The sequence below is a fragment of the Dromaius novaehollandiae genome, chromosome 6, assembly GCF_036370855.1.
Source record: "Dromaius novaehollandiae isolate bDroNov1 chromosome 6, bDroNov1.hap1, whole genome shotgun sequence".
In the NCBI taxonomy this organism is placed as follows: domain Eukaryota; kingdom Metazoa; phylum Chordata; class Aves; order Casuariiformes; family Dromaiidae; genus Dromaius; species Dromaius novaehollandiae.
In genome coordinates this window covers 26,908,645-26,924,056 of record NC_088103.1, presented here as the reverse complement: position 1 = coordinate 26,924,056, position 15,412 = coordinate 26,908,645, and the positions used below count along the sequence as shown (strand labels likewise).

The 15,412-nt window shown below is 43.4% G+C and overlaps 1 protein-coding gene across 6 annotated transcripts in view; it reads left to right on the top strand.

Moving 5' to 3' along the window:
- Positions 1-3,584: 3,584 nt before the first annotated feature.
- The window catches only part of LOC112990664 (WASH complex subunit 2A-like), a 38,017-nt gene continuing 26,189 nt past the window's right edge, over positions 3,585-15,412 (top strand). For 3 of the 6 annotated variants that reach the window (XM_026112541.2, XM_064513983.1, XM_026112540.2), the window contains exons 1-13: positions 3,586-3,742; positions 3,817-3,927; positions 4,102-4,266; positions 6,002-6,067; positions 6,770-6,943; positions 7,602-7,695; positions 8,124-8,182; positions 8,964-9,011; positions 9,851-9,955; positions 10,777-10,864; positions 12,107-12,175; positions 12,536-12,651; positions 15,161-15,233. In XM_026112541.2, the coding sequence (XP_025968326.2) occupies positions 3,817-3,927; positions 4,102-4,266; positions 6,002-6,067; positions 6,770-6,943; positions 7,602-7,695; positions 8,124-8,182; positions 8,964-9,011; positions 9,851-9,955; positions 10,777-10,864; positions 12,107-12,175; positions 12,536-12,651; positions 15,161-15,233 (1,168 nt within the window). In that variant the 5' untranslated portion in view covers positions 3,586-3,742. Of the gene's footprint in view, positions 3,743-3,816; positions 3,928-4,101; positions 4,267-6,001; positions 6,068-6,769; positions 6,944-7,601; positions 7,696-8,123; positions 8,183-8,963; positions 9,012-9,850; positions 9,956-10,776; positions 10,865-12,106; positions 12,176-12,535; positions 12,652-15,160; positions 15,234-15,412 lie in introns of all 6 variants that reach the window. The other 3 variants (XM_026112539.2, XM_026112538.2, XM_064513984.1) reach the window with 2 other exon arrangements.

Here is a 15,412-nt window from a genome sequence, read left to right as displayed (position 1 = left end):
TAGAGAAACCAACTGCATTATCAACAAAGCACTTGTTGGATTTAATCCCACATTTCGGTGAACATGAAAACTAACTAAAGCTGGTTTGCTGGGTTTTTGAGTATTGCAAAGGAAGGAACTACAGCAAAACACTAATGGCCTTTGAGAATAATTTTAGATTAATCACATCTGCCTGGCTTTTTACAGTCTTATTTCCTCAAGTTATTATTATGAAACTAGCCTAAACTAACATTTTTGCACCTGTACTTTGTTGATTCTCTGCTCTATTATCAGTATATTGTAATTATTCAAGTTCTACAGAGGTTGAAGGTTAGAGCGAATTCAGTAATGGTATCTTATCATAGAAAAATAGAATTCAAAGGGATATGGTGACATTTTGCTTTTAGAAGTTCCTATGGCCCCAATCTAGCAATATATTTAAAATATCTGGATGTAGCTATTAAAATCAACATATGGGAACTTGAAGATCTTGGGTGTTTATTCTTATATAAATTAGTAGAGATAAGGAGTAAATCTCCCAGTGTCCCTGGTTCCTCCCAAGCCTTTGTTGTGCACCAGTGAAAGACACCGGAGCTAGTGTTCATTCTGGTCCCAGTTCATTGTGATCAGATTCTACAAGGTGTTGCTTAAAATTCCATATCTTGGAGCTAGCACAAGAAGGAAAGAAGAGGACAGATAATCTTACATTCCTTTGGGTGCTGGGAACCCCAAGTTGTGCCGCATTGGACAGACCTCTCATCAGGGCATGGCACGGCACAGCACAGCACAGCACAGGGTGTAGATTCCATCTGTGGAGATGTTCCCTTGGTCTTTAGAGCTCTTTTAGGATTTGCTGAGAAGAAAACAACTCTATTCATCATTTCTACTGTCAAACAAAAGGATGTTCACATGAGAACTTGCTGCTTCACTTTAGCATAAAGACAAGGACACACAGGTGCTGTAATCACCAGTACCAAATGGGAACTGCCTGTAGACTCCTTCGTTACAATTAGCCAGCTAAGTGTACCCTGTGGCCAAGGGGTCATGCAGCATAACGCAGGTCTGAAGGCCAAGCTGTATGTGCAGCGCAACACAGCACAGGCCTGGGCCTACTCAGGTTGACTGTTATGTGGCTCACTAACTCCTTGATATACAATGGTCTTTCAGACAGGATCATTACAGTCTTCAGAGATCCTGATGTAGATAAGCTGGATAAATAAATAAATTTCATGTAATAATATAAAGGGCTGTTCCAAAGTGACTATGTCTGCAATGAGTAACTTAGTTACTAACTGAAAGAACAGATGATTTTATTGTCATTTCCTTTCTTATTAATTCACTTATAATAAAGAACATATGAAATACAATAGTATAAGAGGTTTTTTAATTCATTGGAAAAAACGAATTAGTGAAAAATGGGAAGTTACAGTGGACGTGTGACCTGTAAAGGCCCAAGGATAATTTGCTGTGAATCACAGTGTGGTGATTTGCACTATTGCTCAACTTAGTGGTTTCTCTTCCTATTTCTCTCCCTTGATGGCCTCAGAGTACAGCTATCCTGAAGACTAGCTCTACTGGAAAAGAATTATTTCTTGAATGACAGGAAATAAAAGAGGAAAAAAAGAACAGTTCACTCATCATACTCTAAAATGGTTTACAAAAGTACCTATTGCTAGGGCTTCCATGGTAAAGCCATTATTTGTAATAGTATTTTATTTCTTCCAACAAATCCTGGAATTGTGGTGTGGATTTATTAAGCTTAATTGTGTTTAAATCACATGAAATTTTACCTGGCCTATGGACTGTGTAAGAACTGAACAAAAATATGAGGATTTGGGCCATCTCTACTTATAAAAGTCTGAGCAACTTCATACCAATTGTAATGTTCCACTGGTGAATGCTGCTGTGCCACATACGTGTTATCACATCTAGCGATTCCTGCTGTCCTGGACTTTATTCCTTGTGTAGAGTAGGGTCCCCTATTTAAAGTGATGAACAGTCTCTCAGTCAGGTGTGTAAGACCCCTGAAGCAGTTGCAGTGGTTGAAGCTACCTCTCAGCTGCTTCTCAGTGTCCTTCTGCTGGGTGTTGCTGTCCTTACAACTTGCAGAAGGGACAGGGTGAATGGATATCCCTTGTCCATCTGAGAGCAAGCTCAGCCAGCTTAGCTGAAACCACCTTCCCTGGTGCTGCACACTAAGCTGGCTAATTTAGGACCAAAGAGGATGCCGAGTGCTCAGACAAATCCTCTGCACCTCCTGGTCTACCGGGTTTGATTATTTCAGTAGGGGTTGGTAACGTCTTTGGCTGGAACAGTCACGTACAGAAGAGATCGTGTGTCTGTGCGTTATGAACACCTCTGCTCTCAAGCAGAATTAGGGCTTACAGACCATCAGACATGCGTGAAGCAGCTAGTCCGACTGAGCAGGAAGGGCTAATAAGGGAGTAATTCCACATACTCAGCAACCATCCTAAGGGCAACGGAGGTGCTTCCAGCATGAAAGCCGGACATCTGCCTTGGGGTTCAAGCCCTGGTGAACCTGTTTTGGAAGGCTGGGGCAATAACACCTTGAACAGCTCCCCTTTATAAGGTAAAACAAGAGCCAGATGTTCAAACAAGTGCCCAGCTTTCTGTGCTGCTTAAGCAGTGGTGCCTCAGTCGTTGTAACAGCCTGGCAGGTGTCAGGGTGCTGAGCCCTCACAAACACTCTGTCCCCCTCACGCTTTGCAAAGATTTCCTTTCTCGAGGCCCGTGTACTTTACTCAGCATTAGCTGTGCGTGGCTGGATCTGTGGATGCTTGCTGGTGATCAGAGGCTGTTGGTGTATCTCTGTTTTGCCCGTGTCCCTGCTGCAGGTACCGTTATGATGATAGGTGTCACCAGGCAGTGCCGACCACCAGATGCAGCCATGCTCGTCTGCGCGTGGGTGCATTTCAGCCCTGGGGAAACCCACCCTGCGATTTGCTCTGAGCCTTTTGAGACGTGGCGTGAGCTCCCAAGGTGTGAAAGGTTGGCGTGCTCTCAGCTTTGGGCTGTTAGTCCTCGCCACGTGTCTGCTCCCGTGGGAACTGGCATCCATAACATGCCGCGGCCTTGCATTGCGGTTGCATGGCGGACCGACGTGTGCACGCAGGCAAGCTCCCCACGCGCAGCCGCCAGGCAGGCAGGCAGGCAGGCGGCTGGTACCGCAAGGCGCAGGTAAACTGCAGGTCCCGCTCCAACCGTGCTCGAAGCCCACTGCGCTCAACGCACATCAGCAGCGCAGCCTGCCTCACCGGTCCTCAGCCATAACCCGACTCCTCCGCAGCCGCAGGAGGAAGAGCTCGTGGCAGCACCAACGCAGGCCCAGCCCCGGCACTGCCCGCCTCGAGCCCGCTCCTCGCCCCGCCACTGCTCCCCCTCTCGCCAGGCCCAGCCCCGGCACTGCCCGCCTTGAGCCCGCTCCTCGCCCCGCCACTGCTCCCCCTCTCGCCAGGCCCAGCCCCGGCACTGCCCGCCTTGAGCCCGCTCCTCGCCCCGGCACCGCCCCCTCGAGCCGGGCCCGAGCCCCGGCTCTGGCCCCACGCGCAGCCCGCGCCGCCCCGCCCCGCCCCGCGCCGGCGTGCGCGCGGCCAGGGCGGCAGGGACCGCGGGGGCGGGCCGGGCCGGGCGGCGCGGCGCGGCGCGGCGGCGGCTCACGTGACCAGGCCCAGCTGACTGCTGGGCGGGCGGCGCCGCGTATGGCGCCGGCGGGCGTGGGGGAGCAGCGCGGCTCGCGGCAACGGTGAGTGCGGCCGAGCCTGGCCGAACCAGGCCTGGCCTGGCGTCGCCTCCCACCTCACTGCCCTTCTCCCGCAGATGAACGGGGCGCAGGAGGCGGCGGAGCCGGCGGCGGTGTGGGAGCGGCCCTGGTCGCTGGAGGAGATCCGTAAGGGCAGCCAGAGCTGGTCCTTGGCCTCGGACGCCGGGGTGAGCGGCGCGGTGGGCGGGCGCCCTTCCCTGGGGACGGGGCGGGCGGGCCCTTGGGGCTGAGCCGCCTCTCTGGGGCTCGCGGGAAGCGTGCGGCCCGGCCTGCCCGTGCCGTGAGCAGCGCTCCGAAAAGGGAGCTCGGTGCTGACCGCTGCCTTCGTGTGTTGTGAACAGCTTCTGCGCTTCCTGCAAGAGTTCTCCCAGCAGACCATCTCCAGGACTCACGAGATCAAAAAGCAAGTAGACGGATTGATCAGTGAAACAAAAGCCACAGACTGTCGCCTCCATAATGTCTTCAATGACTTTCTTATGTTGTCCAACACGCAGTTCATAGAGAACGTGAGTATGCTCGGGTACGGCATCCAGCTCCTCCTGCAACGCTGGTGTCGCCCCTTCCTGTCGTGTGGAAAAGTGACTTGTCACTGTGGCAAGTCTGATGTTAGTTTAGAGGTGAAATGGCTTTTAATCGCTTTCTGTTAAAAGGTCTCCCGATTTCTGCTAGAGCGATTCACTGTTCAGCATGTGCAGATTCCCCTTTTGCCTCTTCTGAGCTATCTTCCATCTTGTTTATACATGACTTGGAGATCAGAGCTTTTCCTGTTGTTTTGGTTTTTGTTAGGACTCTGAATGAGTTGAGATCTATAGGTTGCCTTGGTATATCTCTGCAAACAGCACAGATATAGCAAGTGTACCTTAGCCATCTAAATTGGGGAATGTTATACAATACTGTCGGGTTTGCCCAATGTGTGTTTTTTATTTTTTTTTATTTTTTATTTTTTTAGACTGAATGCAGGCTGTATTCAAGGTGTTGGGTGGCAGGCAGTTGTCTGTTATATTTGGTCATGACGGTCATATCTGTTGGTTGATGCTCCCATGTTGTGAATATTGCTATTTTGGGAAGGTAAAAACTAGAAGTGAAAGTCTGTTATGATGTTGCATCAGTAAGAGTGCATGTATAATAAAGATGTAGATGTAGAGCTTTAGTTGTTTTCCAGGGTTTTTTTGTTTTTTTTAAAAGCACTGAGTTTTATCAGGCATTCTGTTTTGATCAGCATTGTTCTAAGGCCAGGTGTGCCTCCTATGAAACCATGGTGCTGTAATTGGAAAGATGTTCGCAGAGGACAAGAGAATGGAAATCTGGATCTCTAATATTAATTTTTTCAGTGCTGCAGTGTCTCTCCTAGCCAGCCTTTGCTGTTCAGCATTGTGATCTGAGGATAATGGGTACCAAATATCTTGGGCACTTCAAGCTGTTTCTCCCCAAATTTAAGCACACAGAAATGGCTTCCCCCTCACCGTTTCTAATTCTCAGTTTAGTTTGATGTTTGGATCAGTCTCTTCCCAGAGGATAATTACAACCTGTGTTTGAAAGATTTGGATTCAAGTGTGCAGGTTCAAGGGGGGCTTTTTATTCCCCTGTATCTTCTTGTAGCTGCTTCTAAGAAAGAGTGTCAAAGGAGCTAGGGGAGGGATCATCAGAACAAACTGAAGCAAACTGAAAACTGAGGGAGGATGTGACCTTTCTCGCTAAGTACAGGAGAACAGTGAACACTAAGGAGGAAGAACTACTAAAAACATAAGAACCTAAGGGAATATACTGCTTATAACTAAAGTTAGGCTTGACTTTGAAAGCTTCAAGAATAGCTTTATGTTGGGGGTTAAAACAGCTTTTTTTCCTTTATATTTTTTAATTACGTTCAGATCAGTCTATGAGCAGGATTAAATGATCAACTTGTCTTCCACTGCCATGGTCAGGTCATGCTTGTGGTCTTGTGTTATCTCTCCTGGGTTGAGAGACTAACCGACAGCAACTCCAGAAGGATGGGTTTAATGCATGAAAGAGGCTTTGAAGATGCTTAGCATGGTCTATGGTTTTTGATTGTGTTTCAGTGGTTTTTATTTATTTATTTATTTTTAGTTTTGAAATGTGTAATGAATTGATGTGCTGCTTACTTACACATTAATACTGTAGTATAATATTAATAGTGTTTTTTACTTTCTGGGTGGTGCCCATGGTGTAGCCTTGGCAGCGGTATGTTGCTCTTACTTGAATTAATTTTGCTTCAATTTTTAGAGAGTATATGATGAAGAAGTGGAAGAGCCTATTCCCAAAGCTGATGTTGGAGACAAAACAGAGCAGGTAGTTAACTTAAGCTGCTATGAATGCTAGCAGCATGTTTGCATCTGTTGCCTACCTTCTTATTTTCAAACTGCTTTTGCAGATTTTTACAGCTTATGAACCAAACTGCTTCCTTTCTCCTTGAAATCTTTCTATTGGATAGTGCATGTCATTCAGCCATAAAGCTGACGGCGATATTGAAGGCTGCTACTATTATCATGATGTATTATCATCTACTAGGACTCCCCCCACCTTGATCTCGTATCTAGTAGGCAAGACTTATTGCTGTTTAAAAATTGAAGCATGTGGTTTAGTAAGAGGATTGAGACCTCAGACTATCTTACCAAATTCAGAGGTAGTGAATAGGAAAAGCAGAATCTGACAGCAAATCCCAAGGATATAAATTTGGAGAGCTTTTTTTTAAATATGTCTTACAATCTAGGCGTATTATACCATAAAGGTTCCTTTGGTATCTGGGAGCACAAATAGGACAGTGCTGTGCTGATGCAGATGCTTGGAACATCTCTGTTTCTGGGTTTCATAAAGATGAATTAAATGAAGCAAAAAAAAAAAAAAAGAAAGAAAGCTGTGGAGGTATTTTTCTTACATGTAATGAAATTGCTCTCATCATACTGATTTGAAGTTAGATTTGTTGAATGTGTATTGCAGTGAGACTGAATTTGAATAAAATGTGATAAGAATGTGTTGTTGCTGTTACTCAAGGAAAAGACCCGGGAACAGAAAGAAGCTGATCTGATCCCCAAAATCCAAGAAGCAGTGAACTATGGATTGCAAGTTCTGGACAGTGCATTTGAGCAGCTAGACATCAAAGCAGGCAATTCTGACTCGGAAGAGGAAGAAAGTAACGAAAGGGTGGAACTAATACTTGAGCCAAAGGTACAGAGACCTGTTCTTGTTCGGAGCATCGGGTTTGTATTTTGCTGGACTCACTCTTCACTGCTGTCAGCAATATCACTGTAGTAGTATAAAACTAATATTAGTTACTTCAAAAAATAAAAAAAGGATTTGGTGACCACCTCGGAAGCAGAAATGCTCCATATTGAACTCTTCCTTGTGTAGCTTGTTTGTCTTGCAGTTGGTTGGCATTAAGGAGCTCCTAAAGGGAGTTAATTCAGTGGCAGAGAACTTGGAAAGCAGAGCTTGAATTTTGGGTGGAATGGAACCTGGAAATTTTGTGCTTTTTAGGTAGAAACCATATTTTAGCATCCTAATAATTAAGAACGCTAGGTGCACAATTTGGGATAAGACCGATGTCTGCGAGCCTGTGCGAGGATATTCAGCTGTTATATGACACATAAGAAACATGTTGGAACCACACAAATAGAAATAGTGTTATCTTAGAGAATATTAAGAAGGGATAAATCTCAGCTGGCTTACGCAGTTGCACCCTGGCTTGCAGCATGTGTCTGGTGGGTCTCTCTTGAATCAGGCTCATATCTCCCTTATGTTGAAATAAGGGTTGCAAGACTTGTCTTAATCAGCAATGTAGAGCTGTTCCTAGATGTCAAAAAGACCTTATGTTGTCTCTTTTCAGGATCTCTATATTGACAGGCCTTTACCTTACTTAATTGGCTCTCAGCAGTTCATGGAACAAGATGATGTTGGCTTGGGAGATCTCTCTAGTGAAGGTGGGTGCGACTTTACCTTTTATTTCTGTGGGAGTAACTAGTCCCTAATCTGAGACTTTTGTCTATTTTAACTGAATAGCTTGGGTTATACTGCAGAGTGTTCTTGCATATTTAGATGCATACTGTAATTACCTAGGGAAAATGTGCAGCATGCTGTAACAGCCTCCCACCTGGCGCACACAGTGCGTTGTCAGTAACTAGTGCCCTATGTGTTAGAAAAACAAACTGCTGAAATTTCAGCAGCCTCCAAACCTCTTCCAAACCAGTCTCTTTTCCACTTTATTTTTAGTTCTCTTTACAAAGCCTCCAAAGTAACAATAGATATATTTGATGACCAGAGAGCTTCAATGTGCAGATGTCATGTCTGACATCTTAACTTTTAGCTTAAACTTCTGTTCTGTTAGCTCTTCTGTTTTTCCCTTCAACAGAAGGCTCAGTAGATAGTGATCGTGGAAGTGTAATTGACAGTGAAGAAAAGGATGAAGAGGTAAGTGATGGAGAACTGCTCTGGAGAAATGCTGCTTTGCATAAGCACTTGTGAGTCCTTGGTTATGTGAGGCCATTAGCTACTTTTGCTTTTTCAGTACTGTCTTGAGGCCCCACTGGAACTATGTATTTCCCATAACTATTCTTATGAAGTAATTTTTTTTCTGCAGCCTTTCAGAAGAGCAATAAAGGTATTGTCTCTAACTGCTGTCTATATCAGAGGATTTTACTCATGTGTTTTATTCCAGTTTAACTACTTTTAGTGAAACAAACCAGATGCTTATCAAGAATTGTCTATCAAGAAAATGTCTGTTGTAAATTATGATTACAAAGGATGGGATGGAGAATAACAAGAACAATTTTAAAAGTTTAACAAGTGTCAGTGATATGCCTCCAGGCATTGCCTCATAAAATCTGCTGCTTTGGACTATGTTTTGCCTGCCTTGACTGGGATGTCTCTGCTTTCTAACTGATACTATGGGAGCACTCCTTTTCCTGAGGAATTTGCTTTTGGTGTCCTTTTTCAATTAAAGTTAAGTCACTTTTGAGTTACTCAGCTGCCATTTCAGACAGAACTCTCTCTTTTGCTAAATCAATGATATTTTAGCCAGTTCTCTTCATAGAAGATGGTCAGTTATAGGGAAAAGAATTGCTTGAGTAGGCTGCAGTGAAGTGATCTGAATGTCTAACTAACTAAGCAAGTTTAGAGCTTGCAAGCCCTCTTCCTTAACCGCTGGACATGGTAATGTGTGATATTTGTCTTTGGATCTGTTGTGTTCCAGGAATCAGATGATGAATTTGGAAATCCTAGTGAAGATGACCAAAAGATGGTACGGTACCCTGGTACAAGCTGAAAGACTTGTGACACAGTGAGGATGCAGGAAAGAGGAGATAAGAATTTTAGACAACTTAACTATTAAAAGACCTGGTTAAGCCTGATTTTTTAACTTCGTGTGGATAGGTTGTCCTGACCAGATGGCACTGGCATTACAAAACTGAACCTGAGCTGGGCTTAAAGAGATGTTTGCAAGCATGTGGGATGGCATTGCCTGATGTCCCTTTTCCTCAGAAATAACTTTGGAGCCATCAGAGGTCAAAGAACCTACCCCAGGGCAACTAGGGTCCTGTGGTGGTATTGTATCTATAGTTAAAATTCTAGACTTTTAATGCAGGAAGTAAGGAACATGTATTTTCTGTCATTCTGCTATCCACATTAAGACTAGCTCAAGACAATATAGTCTTTCTTTGGGTTTTTTTTGTTTGTTTCTTTTTACACCAGTTGAACTCAGCATTCCTGAGTTAAGGCTAAATACTAGGCCTTTACAGGAGAACAGTTGTTAAACTAAGGGAAGCTGCGCAGCCAAAGCAAGTTCAGGCTTGTATATGCTAGCAGCGCACTGCTGGTGAGGAGTTCCTTAGTGCCTAAGGTAGTGTCTCTGATCCAGAAACATTCAGTGACACAGCATAGGGATGTGTTGGAGAATAGAACCAGTTGCTTGGAGGCACTCTCTCCTTGCCCCAAGGGTTGTGAAATACCCCAAATTGACTGAATGTTTCCCTCCTCTCAGTAAGTTTGCTTTGAATATCTTATCTAAGCAGATGGAGTTTTGTGCTTGTGTCTTTGTATGCCAACTTCAGGAGAATGCAATCGGGTATTATTGTTTCTTAGAGGACAGCACTGGTGAGTGATGAAGATGATGATGATGGCTGTGATCTCTTTGACTCTGAAAAAGAGGAAGATGAAGATGGAGACTTAGATGAAACTGCAAGGCCTGTAAGTAATTGCTGCTGCTCTGAGAGGGTATATTTGATTTCCCTCATGAAAGAAGTCTGGCTTTAGTGTGGTTATAATGAAGCTCCTAGTTACCTAGGATGGGGTCCTGTAGTGAGGGCCTGTAAGGAACTTGTACGGTATTTTAACATGATTGTTCAGTCATTTTGCCTGTAAAATGGAGGACTCCTGCACCCCAAGCTGGCATCAAAGCTGCCTTTAAAAGGTCATTAAAAATTACCTGTTGCATTTCTGTGCGGTAGATACTTCCAGCTTGTCCTGTTCTCAAAATAGAAAGACACTTGAGCATTATGGGTCTATAAAGGATTAGAAATAGCTTGTTTTTCTTGATGCCTGTGTAATCTCTTAATTGTCTTCTTAATATAAAGCTGCATTGCCTCTTCTGAGGGCTTCAGTCAAAGTCTAGGCAGGAAATTGCACAGATGAGGCATAGTATTTGTAACTGCAGCTGTGTAATGGGAAGGGAAGTATTTCATAAGAATGTTAAGACAGACCCTTTATTTTGTCCAAAAAGAAAAAAAGTGCTGTGGTATGAAGTCCCTTTCTTTGTATCTGGTCTGAACCAGCACTGCTATCTGCAGTAATCAGCCTGAAGGAATGAGCTGGAAGTGTGGAGGGCTAGTAATTTTTTCTGGGAACTCTACCTCTATTCCCAGGAATAATCAGATTTGTTGGTTTAGATGGCTAAGTATTTGGAGCTTAAATATCTTTATTTCATCTGTACATCACTTTGTTCCTCACCAAGCTGTTAACAGGTTTGCATATAAAGAATATGATGTTCTTTTTTTCCATTGCCACCTCAGAAAAAGAAAAAGCCAACATCCTTTGCAGACGAGCTGGCAGCCCGAATCAAAGGAGAAGTACCAGTCAAACAGGATGAAGAGCGGTCATGTAAGATAACTCTTCAGTTTCAGTATGTGCTTGTGAGATAGTGGGGGACTCCTGAATGTGTCAGTCAGGAGAGCCCACGTAACAGTACGTGAAGTTATGCAGATCTGTTATTCTTGCCTGTATGAGGGGTAAAAGACCAAAAAGAGGGATTAAAGTCTGTAGTTACAATGCACACAGTTTCATGCTATAAAAAAGCATTTTGGCCATAACTTATAGGAACAAATTGGACTTCACTAGGAGTTATAGTGGAAAACTCGCTGATTTGGTGAGAAAATCACTCCCCCCCCACACACATGCTAATGGAAAAGAGTTTTCTCCAACCTGATTTTCCCTCAGCATGCAGAACTGCATGTTTGACCACATGTACGTTCTCCCTGTTTCAGGTAAGTATTTGGAAGCCATTGGCCACTGTTGTCTCTTTCCTTGAGCTCTGAAATGAAAAACCTGCCAAACAATAGCTTGGTGTTTTCACGCTTTTTTCCTTTCCACTTTGTGGATTAAATATACTGCATTTTTTGAGGAATTTTCATTGCTAGTGTTCTCAGTGATATTTAAGTCTAAGTATTTTATTTATTTTTACTCGGCTTTCAAACAGGGAATGACTTATTTCAAGTAGTTAGTTGTGCAGTGAAATAACAGTTGTATATAGCTGTCTGAAATTGAGTTGGCAAGTGTTTGTGAGCCTGCTTTTGACCTGTAGCTTAGTGAGCATGAACAGTCAAGAACAGTGTGCATTTGTTCTTGCTCCATTCCAACAATCAAGTTAGATATGTGGGTATCAGTATAAAACCTACAAGCTTACTGCCTTTTTCAGCTATGGGGAAATCTTCTGTCCATTGAAATAATCTTGTGGGGATAAGAAGAGAGGGAATAAAACTGTCTTCACCTTCTTAGATAATTGAATCAAGCCCTTTGAGCCATTTGAGATGCTCAAAAGTTTTGTATGCCCTCTGGGATCTGTACCATCTGGAGTGCTGCATTACCATCAGGCATCTCAAATGACACTTGTCTGTATGTGGGCAACTGTGCTGAACCCATAGTGTCTGACTGAATGATGCCATCACATTGCTAAGTTCCAATTTCAGAAGCTGCACTTCATAGGTTTGTTTCAGTAGGCTGATACATAGGAAAACATGTAGATCAGCTTGGCTTGGTTATTTAGATCTTCTTATCATGGATTGATCACAGGTCACAGGTAAAGATGGACTATTTTGTTTGTGCTTTGAACTGTTTTTCTTAAAGCCCTGTCATCGGAGACCAAAACGAGGAAAAATCTGAAAGAGAAGAAGGAAGTTAGAGTTCCATCTGATGGTAGGATTTCATTCTCTTTGCCTCTGAATTGCTAGCTGAATTGTAAGGAACTGCTTGGGAAAGTGCAGTGTATATACTGTAGAAGCTGGGTGGGATATCACCAGGCACCCTTCAGGGTAAGCGTACACAAATCCTATGTTTCTGTTCTGCTTGTAAAACAAGGTCAGAGAAACAGGCATAGCGAGAGTTTCTCCTCAAATGTGGTCTTGTGGAGCAACCACATACGGAGAAGCTGCTGTAGACAAAGTGGGTTGTGTGTGTCATCTTTATAAGAGCAAGTATTTATTCTGGTTCTCTCTTAATCCCCTTTCCTGCAACTTGATCAGTCCCACCACAGCTCCTGGCTCTTGTGCTTTCTAGATGATGAAGATGACATCTTCAAGCCTCCCAAGCTGACTGACGAAGACTTCACGCCTTTCGGTTCCAGAGGTGGCCTCTTCAGTGGTGGGACAGGCCTCTTTGATGACGATGAGGAGGTGAGAACACTAGAGAGAATGGCAGTGGAGATCCCTGTGTGTCCCCGGCTTAAAAAAAAACAAAACAAAACAAAAAAAACACGCACATACAAACAAAAAACCCACACAGATTCCCACCTTTGGAAGGTAGGGAGAGGAAATAGCTCTTTGTTGCTGGGTAGCATTCAAGCATATTGGGACAGTGTAGCTTTCAAATTGGAAAAAGAACCACGCAAGCCAGCTACTTGTGTTCTTTTTGGTCCCATGTCCTCTCTTCTGTGGTAGTGCTGATAGAGATGGTCATAGCATTACATTAGGGAGGTTCTGATTCCAGCAGAGCTTACTCAGCACATCACTTTTTCCTACAGAGAAAAGCCAGAAATCATGCAGTCTGTTTATGTGCAAACAAGATTTCTTTTCAAATGTCTGTGAGAATACTGAATCTTGCCATTCTTTCTCTTTGAGTTTGGGAGATGGTTGAGGGGGAACAGAACACAATGTCCTTCACATCTTATCTTCCACAGACTGCATCTGGACAGTGATACTGTTGGATTTCTCTGTTCTGTTATTGAAAGCATAGAGCAATGATGTTATGCTCGCTCTTCTAGCTATTGTACAGTTCCAGGATTACCTGCACTGGCAAGGAAAGTTCACCTTAAGCTTACTCTTATGCTATCTATCTGTAGCTGACTTGATGAGGAAATAACATTAAGTGCATCTTTGTCCTTTTATTAGCATCACAGTTATGCCAGATTGTCCAGCACAGACTGGAAGTTGTTTGTGCAGGTGAAGGGGGAAGGAAACCCAGTATTATGGGTACCTAATAAGTTGTTTTAAGAGTATGACAGTAAAGTTATAAAGGAAATAACTGCCTCTGATTTCATCATGCAGCTGCTGTTAAAAATGATCAGGCTTGGTTCAGAATGGCAGCCATACTGCTGACTTTGCAAGATCTTGCATTTCTAGTCACGGCTACAGGAATGGAAGTCAAGTGTTCCTTGGAACTGAGGCTGTTATGTGAAAATTGAAAGGAAACTTCGTGTACTGCTGACCTCAAGCTTAATGTGCTAATTTGCTGAAATATATCCAGCAAGCACCAGACAGGGGCATTGCATGAAGGGAAAAGGATAGCTGTATGCAACACTTCCTGCTCAAAACACTTCCTGCGTCTTTTGTTGGAAAATATTAATGTGCTTCCTTTATGGCAGCAATCATTAAAAAAAGTCCAGTGCTGCAGACCAGCTTTGTGTCAGTGTGAATTCAGATAAAGCTATCATGAGAGCATCTTATTTACTTATAGCCAAGACTACTGTCCTCATCCTGTTGGACACAGGACAGCCAAGCAGATTTGTCTGTGATAGTTGCCTGCCTGCATACATTTGTGGGGTCTCTTTTTTTTTTTTTTCTTTTAAAGAAAAAAAAACTTGAAAGCTAATCAGTTAGGACAGCTAACTTTATCTTCAGTTACCTGTAGTGTGGAGGAGGCCTCACTGTATAGAAGACAGCCACAGCAGGTCAGCTGGCAGATAGTCACTGGTGAACATGCAATAACTCACAAACATCCCTGCCACTGTCCACCCTTTCTCCTCATGCTTCCTGAGTATTACTGCTCTTTTTTCCACAAAGCTTTATAAGAAGACATGTGCTTTGAGTCTCCAGGGAGCTAACTTAAAACTTTTAATACCCAACTTCCTGTAAGAGGGAGGTTGTCCAGAAACTGAGTGGTCAGTACTTGTTGGATTTGCAGGATACCTGGAAATCCAGGCTGTGCTCTTCAGAGGGATTCAGCTGAGCTATCAGCACAGGGCAGCTGCAACCTGGGCACAAAACCTGGGGAGCAGCTCTTCAGTTTCTCCTGGGATTGCATGTAGGAAGAATGGTCTTGGTTCAGTTCAGCTGCAGTAAGAGTTTGTTGTTGTGTATGTTTGTGTGGGGAAACCTGTGTCATCTTCCTGTGCTGGTTCTCAAGGACTTTTGTAGGAGTGTGTTGTCTTGCAAGACACTTGAGCTATAATTATATATCCCTGCATCACACTAGTGTCCTGGAGTCTCCTGGAACGATATAAATCATTTATCTTGTGCATACTAAGTTTAGGGGTATATTTATGCTTGTCCTGTCCTGAAATCTTCTGTTGAACCTTACTGGATAATCTTAAATAGGGAAGCTTGGAAAGGTGTGTAACCAGAATCTAATCAGTTATATAATTGGTGTAAACCCTTATAGATGTGCAAATAAAACATCATTCCTTCTCTGCAGTGAACTGACTGACAATCAATGTAAATTAATGGGTAAACTAAATTTTAAAGGGTAGAAAACTGCTCTTCTGAATGTGTGCACTCAAGTGAACACTTGCTTGAGTAGCTACATTTAAGTTTATATATGCAGACATCCTTTTAAGAAGGGAGTGGTGGTTACCTCCCCTGTCTTGGCTTAAAGTGGTTATTTTAGGTGTAAAAATAGATGTTTCTGCTTTTTGTTACAATTGGCAAATTCACTGCTTTTTTTTAACCCCCCTTCATCTACTATCAGAGTGATCTTTTTGCTGAAGCACCAAAAAGAGAAGAATCAAAAGAGCAAGAGGAGCGAGTTCCAATAAATGAAGGTAAGAACCAGTTTTTGCTTTCTGTAATCCTGTGTATGCTGTGCTTTATCACAGCTAGAAGCTAGTGTTTTGTGCCAAAACTAGTAAGTCTGGGGAAGCAGTTGTTCTCTGTCAAGACTGGGGAATAGAAGAGAGTTGCCAACATCTTTTCCTTGAATTTTAAACCTAAGTGTTTGTTT